Genomic DNA, 13,451 nt, shown 5'->3' with positions numbered 1-13,451 from the left:
GGTATAAAATGGGGGTACTATCTTGCCGACGGCATCTACCCGAAGTGGCCAACCTTCGTGAAGACGTGCAGCAGGCCTGCGAACGCAAAGCAGACTCTTTTTGCGCAGAAGCAGGGAGCTGCTTGCAAGGATGTGGAGAGAGCGTTCGGGGTTCTACAAGCGCGCTTCAACATTATCAAAGCCCCGGCTCGTACGTGGTTTATGGACAGTATGGTCGACATCATGTATACGTGCATAACCTTGCACAACATGATTGTCCAAGACGAAAGACCTAAGGCAGGAAACTGGTTCGACCCTGAAGCCCCGGAAGCTCTACCGCAAGTAGTCCGCCTTGCAGTGGAGTTCATCCGTCTATACAATAACGGTTGTCTATTCGAGCAAGGACACGTGACTCTACCGCCCACGCTCAACTCCAAGATGATCTAATTGAGCGCATTTGGGCAAAATTTGGCAACCGGTAGACGCACAACATCGTCGTTCTTCTACTTCTTTGAGCTTTAAAGATTTTGAATTTAGTGAGAGTGAGCGGAAGAAATTAAATTATGTATTTTTCATTTTTTAGGATTTTTAATTATGTTTTTTTTATTTTTTTAAGATTTTTATGTTGTAAATTTATTTTATTAATGAAATGTGTTTTTATTAATTGAATTTGTTGGAAATAAAAATAAAAAATGAAAATGAATGAATAGTAATTTAAGAGATGGTTAAGAGACGAATAAGAGATGGATGGTTGCAGGTTTTGTCCCTTAGTTAAGAGATGAAGTAAAAAATACAGTGATGCCCAAGAATAGTAATTTAAAAGATGATTAAGGGACGTATAGGAGACAGCATTGCAGATGGCCTAACAGTTATCCAGCCACTAATTTTGACTTTTTTTTTGTAATACCTACACTAAAAATGAATAAAATTGAAAATGGTACACCATCTTTCGAAAAAAGATAGTTTGAGACATAGTAGTAAATTGAAAATGGTGGCATGCATTTGGTCGGGTGAAGGTGACATGTCGAATTATAGTACATTCATTGACTAATTATCGGGTCCCCATTAATTTTTGAAAATTTCCACATTTTTAGGATTGAACGTTTTCTTTTCTCTCTTTTAGTCCGAAACAGAAATTAAATTTTATTACTCGAATTCAATATTTCTAAATCGGACTGATAAATAAATATGTTAAGCTATTAATTTATGAAAATAGATCATGATATAACTTTTTAAAGTTTAGAATATATAACTATTTCAGTTCACAAATACATTAATGTCAATAGACATGTGAGTTTTTGACTCAATATCAGTTTGGTGATTTATGAAGTCTCTTCTACATTATTACTTTAACTATTTATAATCTTTTTTCCAAAACATGTGTGAAAATGAAATGCCTCGCTTAGGCTGGGATGGAGGGAGTACAAGAAATAACAGAGAGAAAAATAAAATTTGTTCACTTATGTATAAAAGATTAATTATAATTTCACAAATTAAAAACAATATCGGTTACCATCTTTCTTATTCATATATATAAACTTTTTTTGCATATCGGGGCACGAGTACAACCACAGTGTTTTCCTATATGCATCAAATTTGAAATATATACATATGTTCTATCATATCAAACGTAACTATTGGTGGTTGTAATCCTACAATAATAACTTTATGCTACACTACTTTTTTATTGAAAACAAAAGACAATGATTATTTATTTTATCTTCACTTTAATAATTGTGAAGCCAATTAAATTTAATTATCTCTTCTGCAGAAAGAGAATAAATGTAGTAGTATGATTAAAGATAAATTATCATGCATGTGTTAGAAAGAAGGTGTGCTGATAATGAAGGGTCACTCATGCACAAATACCATCTATATTATGATTTTCATGAAAATTTTCTTCTGGCAAAACCTCTTTTGTCTGTCTGCACTACACGAAGTGTGCCAATATTATGACAAAATGCATCATTGCTAATTAATACCCTACTATTTTGCATTTTCCCCATCGACGTTAGAAAATAATCAATTTAACATTAATATAATTACTTATATGTATGTGACATTGATCATTTTGGGGAAAGATAACTTTATAGTATATGGAATGTCAAGTTTGCTCCCATTTATTGACAAAATTGCATTATTGAGTTTGAACATTATATAGTAGTACTTTCTTAATTAGTTTATCATACACACATATATAGGAGTATATAACACATGCTATTTGAAAATAAAATATGACATAAAGCATTATGATATAGACATATAAGTAAAGAACAAAATAGAGAGTCCGACATGCATGCAAAACTTCTCCTATAGTGGGTTCAAAATGTTTTAATTATTCCTAATACATCCAAAACATGGTCCTAAAAGTTCAATAAATATATAAAAAATTAGCATAAATGTTCGAACAAGATTTAAAGTTTTCTTCTTCCACCAAAAAAGGTTATTTTCATGAGGAGGAGATGTAGGATAATTACTTGACTGTGATGTAAAAGGGAAAAAAAGGAAAGATTGCGCATGCTTTGAGGATCAGAAAGAGAGGATTGAGAAATTAGTGTTCCTTTCTTCACATTCACTCTACCCCTAAAGGGGGCCTCCTATGTTTTTTTTAAACATCATTTTACACTTAGTATATATCTTTTTGTATTATTTTTTTACCATCGTTATTATGATATACTATATGTCTATAGCCCTATTCTAGGATAAATAATGATTTAGGTCATCTATAAGATAGCGCATTTAGGGGGGAGCTGGATATATCTTACAAAATGGAAGAGGAAGTTGTATTATTTTGAGTGATGCTAGCCATAAAAATAAAATATAAATAAAAATTTGTACATTTAATGCTAATTTTACTTGAAACTTGTTCATCTAAAAAGTATCAATTTTTTAAGACTAATTTACCCTTGTGCATAAATAGGGAGTAGAGTAAAATTAAATAGGGAGTATTTATCTTACAAAATGGAAGAGGAAGTTGTATTATTTTCTTTGTTAGTCTCAACATCGATTAGTCACCAGAAAAAAAGATCGATGAAAAAAAAAACTTCACATTGATGATGGATAATGATACTATGGATTTGCATATAGTGATATAATTAATACATTTAATTTCCAGCTAGAATATTACTTATTAATATTTTATTTGAATTATTAGTGGGAGTCGGGTGACAATGTTATTGAGGAATACTTAACGGAATAAAAATGAGATAAGATAAAATACAAAAGTAGAAGGACTTATTAAAATGAAATATTATACAATGATTTTATATATTTATATACATATACCATAATAGTAGTACTTCTTTTATGTAAATGCTTCGTTACAAATGCAATAAAGCTTATTTATGGTTATGATTTTTACAAATTACATTATATTTATCTTTTGTATTATAAGTACTTTTTTATGAAAAATGGATTTAGTCCCTAAAATAAAAGTTTTTGCAAAATTTGCTATTTTCCATAAACTTATCATATCTCAAATTCTTGAACCAATTATAATAAGCTAAAACCAAATTAGGTTGTCACTTGGTCCAGATCTTGAACGCCCAATGACGACATACTCAGCCACGGTGGCATAGACCTACAAACCAGCCACGTGGACGATAGTTTTTTGACTGATTAATAATTCAATTAAATTCGAATAGAATACGACATCCATCTATTGTATAGTTCTTCTCTGTTCTTCAAAATCTCCCAACTTCTTTTATTGTGGTACCACCCCATTTTTTATAATTCAATAGATCCGACTGTCATAATTATACGTTTTCAATATATTATACTCTCTTCGTCCCAACTAAGTTGAGACATTTTCTTATTTGAAAAAAACATAACATACAATCACTATTAATTTATTTCATTACATACTGTACCCTCTTTATTTTTCCTATTTATTCTTCTTTCATACTTTTCAACATAATTTTTTGATCTACATGCCCTAAAGTTATGACTCAACTTAGTTATATATTTCGTACCAACATTCGCAATTCTTAACTTTGCATCTCAATCGTCATAGTACCAACCATTTGAAGCCCAAACTCGCCCCTCTCCAGCAACATAGCCGGACTGGACCACACTCCTATTCCACGCGTCTCAAAATTTAGATGGATATTTATGTTAGTTGACAATGACATGATTTTCCTTCTCTGCTTGTAGAGTCCATTAAGAGCACCCGCAATGGGTGCGGACGATGCGCGCCATCGGGCGTGCCATCGTCCGCCCATTGTGGATGCTCTAAGGTCCATTGAAAAATACTAGTAAAATACTTAATCCGTATTGATTAGTGTCATAGTCGTATTCAATATTGACTTACCTTCAAATCCATATTACTTAAATCAAAGCTCTATTCTATCATTTTCGTGTTAAAAATATTTTGTCTGTGTATTGTCCTAGTGGTAGAGTGGTTAATGCTCGGACCAAAGGACATGAATTCGAGTCCACGTGGTGCGATGCTTTTTGTGATTGTACAAAAAAATATTGTTCAGAATATCTTTTTGGAGACAAAGTTATCTTCAATCACACAAAACAAAATTCCATGAAGTAACGTTCTAAATTTCTAATACTATAATGGTTGCTTCTAAAAAACTATTATGGAACAATGGCCGAGTGATATATCCTAGTACTACTTTGTTTACAACACATGCCACTTTTGAAAGTAGTGAATTGGACACAAAAATTGCAACTATAATGAAAATGGAGGGATACAGTCATGCGTCAATATGAGATATACTAAAGTTTGATTATGACTGCATAATATAAATAATACTACTCCCTCCGTCCCTCAATAATTGTCACACTTTATTTTTACCATAAATGGTAAGTATGTCTCACATTCCACTAACTTACTTCACTCACATTTTATTATAAAATCAATATAAAAAACCGGGTCCCACATTTTACTAACTTTTTTAACCAACTTTTCTTTACCTTTCTTAAAATCCGTGTCCGGTCAAAAAGTGACAATTGATCGGGGAGTAGTATGCAATTTTTTAGTGTGTTTAGAATAAACTACTTTTACTATACCTCATCAGCATTGTCTTCATCATTTTAACTTCTTACACTTTAATAGTACTCCCTCCGTCTCATAATAGATGTCACACTTCCCTTTTTAGTTTGTCCTACAAAAGATGTCACATTTTCATTTTTGGAAAAAAGTTATTTCTCGCGTTAATATAAAAATTATATTCTCTCCCCATCTAACACGCAAAATAAACCCTCCTAAAATCTCGTGCGTCCTAAAACTTCGTGCCATCCCACGAGTCTGACATCTTTTGTGGACGGTGGGAGTATTTCTTATCAATCATCTTTATAGATACCTTATTAGATATGACTAGCTAGATATTTTATAGTCGCTAACATAATACACTCCTCAAACATCTTGTGTCAATTTTTGCACATGTCATCCATCTAGTAACATTCATGCAACAATATTGGTAAAGGTCTCTTACTAAAAATAATTTGATTTTCTGCTAAACTCTTAATAAAAATACTAACGTGAATAACTCAATAAATCAAATCTGTAATAGCATCTTGAAGGGGAGAGGTAAAGTCTTATAACTACTACTATATTTACCTTCTTATCATAAAAAATCATTCTATAAGGAAAATGTATTTGAGAAGATATTATATCTTTCCTCATTTAAAAGAGGTATATCTTTAGGTAAAATCTTATAGGGTAGTGATAAAATTCAAACTCTTAATATTATACAAACTCCAAACTGTTGTGTTGACATTTTCTGTTGCTATTATTTTGTCATCAGCTGACATTTTCTGACGGTCTAAATCATAGTTTATAGTTTGTACAATATTTATAGTTTATATTTGATTACTATCATATTTACCGTTTTTTCATTAAAAATCGGAAAATGTATTTAAGAAGATATTATACGGAGTACTTTTTTCTGTTTTGAAATGCATCTCATATTATTTTTTTTTTATTTTTGAAAATAAATTACTTTTCCATATATACTTTTTTCTTTTGAAATTTATACATGATGATGATATACATGAACATTTACGGAGTATATTTTTCTTTTTTGAAAATGCAAATACATGATATACATTTTACCGTATATACATGATATACATGAACATTTTACCGTATATACCTTCTGAGATACTCTAACTTAAAGTGTAATCGAAAATCTCATAATTTAATGGACTTTTTTTTTTGTAATTACCAAGGGTATCCACCTGCTGGCCCAATGACTATTATCCGCGTTGATTTGTAGGCACCTCAATATATCCACCGCGCTGATTTGTAGGCATCTCAATATACCCAAAGGCAGGGATCGATCCCCTGACCATTTAGTTAAGGATGGACGAGTCTCGTGCTTGAGTTAATCTAATGGACTTTTTAATAACACAATTACAATAAAAGTCAACGAAATAAATGATAGGAGTACTACAGTTTTGAAGTACATAATAAATAATCAATGCAGATGATATATTGAGTTGTATAATCCAGCGAAGCGCAATTAATAGAGGCAATTGAAATTATATTCCTTATTTACACCAATAATTCCCCCATCGAAAAATATTCAATTTTATTTATGGTTTAATATTAATTTCCTCGCTTTCTGAAGATTTCGTAGCAGTAGATTCCTCAGTTTGCTGACGCCCTCTTTTTCTCTCTTGTCGGAGATAAAGAAAAAGGGGTGTGAAATTATTGAATTTTTTTCTAGCTCAATTTCTCGAGATAGTTATTGGAAAATATGCCTCGCACTTCATCGAAAAAAGGCTCCGCAAATTCGACATCTTCCGGCGCTTCATCAACGGTGGATCTTTTTCGCGCAGGTTCTCTCTATTTTACTTGGATTTTGGGTGTGTTCGATGTTTATCAAGTTCAATTAATTGCTTTGGTGAGGAGATAAATATGATCTCGATACATAAATGTATGTGTTTGTAGAATTATTTTAGGCGATTTGATTTTACATCCTTGATCGTGTTAATTGTTAACTTTAATCGGGCACCTAATATATGGGAGCAAGTAGATTCTTACTAGCATGGTAGTGGAATTGGAATGCAATTCGTTGTGTGATTTGATTATTTGCAGTCTTAAATGCTTTCCGTGAGTGATTGTGTTTGAGATGCTTGAAAAAGTGACTGACGTTTGCGATGCAATGAACGTTGTCCATTGCTTGCTTTTACTTATTTCACATTCTGATTTTTTATCAAGAATTTATTGGAGTAAGTTGACTTAGTTATACATATGGTTGGTGGTAATGCTCTTTAGTTTCATTGGTAATGCGAATGATATAACTCAATCGTCTCAATTCTTAGACAGTAGACGGCCAGCATAATTAATTGTCACTTTGACATGTGGAAGTAAACATACTGATTAATGAGCTTCTGAGTTTTGTATCTTCAAGAGGTAGGAGTAATAGTTGGATACAATGTGTAATTTGTAATTGATAGAAACATGACGTGATAACTTTGGTACTGGACGACTGCAATCGAAGGTCGTAACTTTCATAGATTGTGTAATTTGTAATTGATAGAAACATGACGTGATAACTTTGGTACTGGACGACTGCAATCGAAGGTCGTAACTTTCATAGATTGTCATGAGATTTGGCTGTGGAAACAAGGCTGATCCCATCAATTGAATTAGCTACTACGATCTCTAAATTATTAGATCTGGCAAAGGAATATATAGCAGTGTTGTGTTGCGTGATGACAATGTGGGAATCAAATAATTGAAAGCTATAGACTGCTAGAAACCTGCCATCTTTGCAAAGTTCTAGTTGACAGTGCTTAATTTTCCTCAAAAGCAACGGAGTATCATTTTTACAATTAGTTTACCTGTAATGTGTTTTCTTGGATGTTTATGAAGAGATTATGCATAGTTATTTTCTGTACAGTGAGATCGCAATAGCTAAAGATAAGGACTTAATTTGAAACTTATATTTGTAAGTTTAGCATGACGAGGAGGGTTCTGGATTTTATCAATTTTGTTATGATTTTTACAAATTGTCTTGAGTAAATAAGTAACACACACTCCATGGATTTGATCAATTTTGTTATGTAGATTTTATTAATATCGTTATGTAAAGAAAATTGCAAGAACTGAAGAACATATGGCTATATGAGTAATATTTTCCATCTCGTGATGCTTCCATTTCTTTTCAAACTTTGTTCATTTGCTTACTGCGAGATATGTTTTTCTATGGTTCAGCTTCTGGTAAAGCAGCTTCTAAAGAGCTGGAGCGGATTGACCAGCTCTTCTATAATTATGCGAACAGTTCCTCTCGTATTATTGAGTAAGTACCCTCAATCTGCATTATAAATTATTATTGGTCTTATATGCTCTGCTATCTATGTACTTAACCTGAGTAAAGTTCATTGTTGCAACCCAATGGAGGTTTACACTACATTTTAATCATGGATCAGAATTAAGAAAATGTTTTATTTGTTTCGCATGGATATTTTCAAATTATGAATTCAGAGTCTTGCTTTGTATCATATATATCAGTAACTATTTTATTGCAAGAGAATGGCGGGAGATTGCTTTTCTTTCTTTCTTTCTTTCCACGATCCTTAGAAAAACTTAGGCTTAGATTTCCATCATGATTGTTCCAGAAATTTCTATACCCATGTCCTTTTTAGCTCCATCTATCCATTTAATTCTCTTATGCGTGTAGAAGTTGATAATTTTGCTTGTAAGTTCTATGTATTCTCTTAGCTCCTGGTTAGTACTCGTTGGTTTGGCTCCTTTTCTCAATCACAAGTTTTATTCTTTCCTATGTATTTGCTTGGACGTGCGTGATTTTTGATCTTTTGCGAACAGCCCAGAAGGAATTGAGTCACTGTGCTCGGATTTGGAACTTGACCACACAGATGTGAGGATATTAATGCTTGCTTGGTGAGTCATTCTTGTATTTGTTTTATGTAATCTACAGTTGAAACATTTTATATCAGATATTGAAATCTGTATACTTTGATTTTAGGAAAATGCAAGCAGAGAAACAAGGATACTTCACCCTGGTAGGAATGGTTCTATAGTAGTTTCATATTCTACCTAGATCCTGTTGAATGAATGTTTAAACATAGTCTATGATGCTATTCTCTACTTTAAGTTTTCTTTTCAATAATGGAGAGTTGAATATTGTGTTTCTCTATATAAGGAACTTAAATATAACTGCAATTACCTCAACTTGTAGAGTGTATTCTCCAGCCTCATATATCATTGAGATCTTGGGTCTAAGACAACTATAACATGTGTAAGAATGTGCCGTCGATATTGGCTTGATATTTGTATACTGTAGTTGGTTTTGTCTTGTTTGGGGTGAATTGAAGGATCTCACCTTCAACCGTAGCATCATAAACTTCAGTATTTCCTATCTATATAAACCAGCTGGTGCTTAGTAATTAGATGTGACGTGTATCTGAAAATTGTTGAACTCTTTGGCTTTATCGCTACCCAATGTTATCAATCTCGTATGGCGGCTTATGGCTGGTTCGCCTAAAAACCGCCACAGGGATATGGCGTATTATTATGGCGGATATGGCGGTCAATAATTAAATAAATAAAACTATACTTATATATTTATATATAATTCAGAAATTAGAAAATAATTAAAATATAACATTTAAAACACTTTAAACAATTAATTAAGTATAAAATACAACTCTAACATCCATGTTTCTTGCATAATGCCCCATTCCTAAATACAGTACACATGCAATGTTGTCAAATGTTGGATATGGCGGTGCTATGGCAGCGACATGGTACTATGGCGTTTCCACCACTGAACGCCATGCCATAGCGCCATGGCGCCTCCATATCCGCTATTTGATAACATTGTCGCTACCTGTAAGGTTGCTATGGTACTGTCAAGGGAAAATTTTCGGATCATATGCTTGGGAAAGGGAGTTGGAGAAGGAATATTTTTATCACTTGTTTCGATATATTTGTACATCTTTTATGTCTTGTTTTGATGAGGTATATAGAAGATTAAATAGCTGTAAGCCGGAGGACTTGTTGAAACATTCATCTTATTTATTTTCACTTAATTTGATCAACCTTCTCTCTTGAGTTCAATGGATTTCAGGATGAGTGGCGAACTGGCTTTAAAGCTCTAAGAGCTGACACCATGATTAAAGTGAAAAAGGCACTTCTGGATCTTGAGAAAGAGGTATGAATTATGGTCACATTCTGGTTTTTAAATGAAACTGAATTCTAGTGATTATGGCACTAACAATGATGGTACCAGAATAATTTTCTTCTAGTGCTTATTGTTGATCGAATTTGCTTTTTCTCTTAAAAGGTCAGAAGGTCGTCAAACTTCATTGACTTCTATTCATATGCCTTTAGATATTGCCTGACTGGTAAGTTACTCGGAATAAATGTTCAGAGCTTCGTTTTCGAGGCTTTAGCTCCTATTTCTGACCTTCATGTGCTGTATGTTCCCTACTTCTTCCAGAGGAGAAGCAAAAAAGCATAGACATTGAAAGCATTTGTCTCCTGCTGGATCTCGTTCTTGGGTCACAATTCCATCCTCAAGTGGATGCACTTAATCAGTATCTGAAGGTACTCCATTTTACCAATTGCTGTCGGTTTGCATGATTCATGTGTTCCAAACGATTGATCGTACATACAATCATGATAGAGATTTCTCCATGCCTGTTTTCTTCTACTTCATTTATGCACATAAGTTTTACGTTTCAGGCGCCCCGTTTACATCTATCACCGGATATATTAAAGTCCCTCAAAGCAATAGTCTGAAGTTATAAACACAATTGATGGAAATATAAATATGGAAGAATATTTGAATAAGCACACACTCATTTATGTCATTATTACAAAAGTATTCATTACATATGTGGCTGATTACAGATACAGATTGATTACAAGGTGATTAACATGGATCAGTGGATGGGTTTCTATCGGTTCTGCAACGAGGTATGTTGATGATCCAATTATTATCTCAAACAAATCCAGACATCTAGAACTGCTATGATGACTTTTCTTGTTGGCCGTCGTTCTAGGAATATATTTACTACGATTAATTTAACGATATTCGTTGATGATATTGTAACAGATCAGTTTTCCAGATTTTTGCAATTATGATCCAGATCACGCATGGCCTTTGATCCTGGACAATTTTGTTGATTGGATAAGATCCAAGTGAAGTTAAGTTCAAGCCGTGTTGGGTGACTCATGATCGTTACCTGCACGTGTGCCTCAAAGTAAAGCTTATACATAGGTACACCATGCACTTTGCGAATATCTCGATAGGGCCTACAAGCAGAATAACAGCTGCTATTGTTGTTCCTACTGCTCTCTAGATATTGATTGTGATTGTTTATCTTCTTCACTTGAAATTGGACATGAAATTGATGACGAACTGATAGCTTGCTATTAATTATATTTGCAGTTTTCTTGATTTAGGACCTTCTCATTTCTACCTGCACAAACAAAATTTCGTTGTTACGTATAATTTCTTTTGTCATATGATTTCTCCATGTCTAGCCTAAGGTAAGTACTGATGGTTGCTCCTGAATCAAATTTTGAAGAGATTTGATAGTGATGGTTGGCTTTGATCGGTTGGTGTAGAAGGTAGGCCCCAAGTGCAGTTATTCTTTGAAATTAAGTAAACTATAGATAGAAGACATTGAAGAAAAAATAAAGTTCGGTGCTAGATAAATCAAAAAAGGTGCCTTGATTGAGATGAAAGTAGTTACAAGTGAGAACACAGTGCAAATCCTTGAGAGCCATTGATCTAAGCCATAGCTCTTGTTATATATCATAGTACGAAAAGCGTCCATTAATGAAATTAAACACGAGAGCAGATCATCTAAACTCGCGTCGAAGAAGAAGGGCAAAAGCCCCTTTTTGTGTGTGGTGTGTAAATATACAGAGCTTTGTGGGGGAGATGAAAAGTTTACAAGGGCTGTCACATTCAGCATTATAATAAGATCACAAAGAATCGATATTGAACATACATTTCCCCTCTTTCAATATTTGCTATAGCTGTTGGAGACCTCTAGTTTGTATTCAACTCAAGAACCCCACTGGATGAGGCTACGATGCCAGCAATGAGCTTCTGCTGGCTGCAGCCACGGTAGGAGGAGGGGAGGATGAAGAAGATGATGAATTTGAGCTGCTTTTGAGTTTCTTCTTCACCCCTTCACCAACATTGTCCTGCACTTTGTTGTTGTGTCCTACTTTTGTGGAGTTTAGGTTCACTGGTATGATGCATTTGCAAAGAAAACCTAAAATAAAATCAAGAATCTTATTATAAGATAAAGTGTGTGTGTTCAAATTAGCCCTAATCTGATTCACATTTATATTAGTAATTTACTAAGTAAGTGCATTAATAATAACATCATCAATATAGACGTGACATGTACGAGAAGACCAGCCAAACAAGGTCAAAGATGGTAAAGAAAAGGAAATAGGACTGACCAATTCTGGCAAGGCGATTGATCCAATTTGGGATGGGATTGGAGGTGAGTTTGATGCAGGCATCATTGCAGAAATGGTTGCAGTTTTTGCTGATCAAATTGTATGCATTTCCTCTGTATTTCTCAGCAAGTTGCTCCATCAAAACTTTCACCTGCGTAGGGCTCATATCAGTCCATCCAATCAAGATAGACTTTCGAAATGTGAATCCCTCGCACTGCCTCGGCTCTCCTTCGAAAATTCCTGTGCTTGGATACTCGTGAGCTCCGAATGCATACTCCACTCCGTGAACTGCCAATTTTTTAAATCATGAAAAAAATCATTAATTCTGTTCACCATGTGCTGGTTGAGATTTAGATCTGGTTCTGCACGGATCATAACCTTCAACTATAGCTAATCATTTGAGATCGAAACCGAAAACGATGTTTCAATTTGCTATTTAAACTTATTCACGCCGATGAGATGAAACATAATTTTCAAATCCGATTGATTTAACCATTCTAAAACAACAGCTTCATTAATGCATTTACTGATTTTCAAATCAACGAATTCGAGAGAGAGAGAGAGAGCGGACCTTCAACACCGGAGTGATAAACGCCGAGGCCAAGCCAGTAGGCGTAGCCATTGATGGCGGTGAGATCATACACGTTGAGATACACAGCCGCCGTGGATCCACCGCCCCCTTTAACCGGACTTTTCCCGCATAACATTGCGAGAATTAATCGAAATTTTGAAATCCAAACCCGAAGAGGAAAAATCTACTGATAAATCCTCCTGTATTAATGTGATTCGGCGTTTTATCAAGGTGAGGTGGAAATGCGAGAATAAACCGGCGGCCGCGCAGTGGCAAACAATGGCGGAGGATTTAGAGGTTAAATACAGAAATCAAATATGGGATTTGCAGATTTTTGAAGAGATTTATTGGGGGGTTAAATCATGTCGAGAGAAATAGGGGGAAAAGAGAGATGATTGGTTGGAATGTGAGCTGGTGTGTGATCCAATTCTCTCTTTTTCAAATTTAAAAAATATTTCTTTAACACTCTGGCCCGACCTCATGTGAGGGGGTTCA

The 13,451-nt window shown here is 34.1% G+C and overlaps 2 protein-coding genes across 2 annotated transcripts; one reads left to right on the top strand and one right to left on the bottom strand.

Moving 5' to 3' along the window:
* The first annotated feature begins 6,506 nt into the window (after positions 1-6,506).
* LOC121753161 (DCN1-like protein 4) lies at positions 6,507-11,367 on the top strand. Its single transcript, XM_042148358.1, has 9 exons — positions 6,507-6,771; positions 8,153-8,237; positions 8,765-8,839; positions 8,925-8,961; positions 10,029-10,112; positions 10,245-10,305; positions 10,401-10,507; positions 10,814-10,879; positions 11,019-11,367. Exons 1-9 carry the CDS (start codon positions 6,690-6,692, stop codon positions 11,106-11,108), a joined length of 687 nt encoding a protein of 228 aa, XP_042004292.1. The 5' UTR covers positions 6,507-6,689; the 3' UTR covers positions 11,109-11,367.
* Positions 11,368-11,620: 253 nt separating this feature from the next.
* On the bottom strand, positions 11,621-13,356 carry LOC121753162 (deSI-like protein At4g17486). The gene is made up of 3 exons (XM_042148359.1): positions 12,957-13,356; positions 12,386-12,673; positions 11,621-12,192 (listed from the first exon to the last, which is right to left on the bottom strand). The coding sequence occupies exons 1-3, from the start codon at positions 13,090-13,092 to the stop codon at positions 12,002-12,004; spliced, it is 615 nt and encodes a 204-aa protein (XP_042004293.1). The 5' UTR covers positions 13,093-13,356; the 3' UTR covers positions 11,621-12,001.
* Between the last annotated feature and the right edge of the window lie 95 nt (positions 13,357-13,451).

The sequence above is a fragment of the Salvia splendens genome, chromosome 10 (genome assembly GCF_004379255.2).
Source record: "Salvia splendens isolate huo1 chromosome 10, SspV2, whole genome shotgun sequence".
NCBI classification, from domain to species: Eukaryota; Viridiplantae; Streptophyta; class Magnoliopsida; order Lamiales; family Lamiaceae; genus Salvia; species Salvia splendens.
This window is presented reverse-complemented; position numbering and strand designations above follow the sequence as displayed.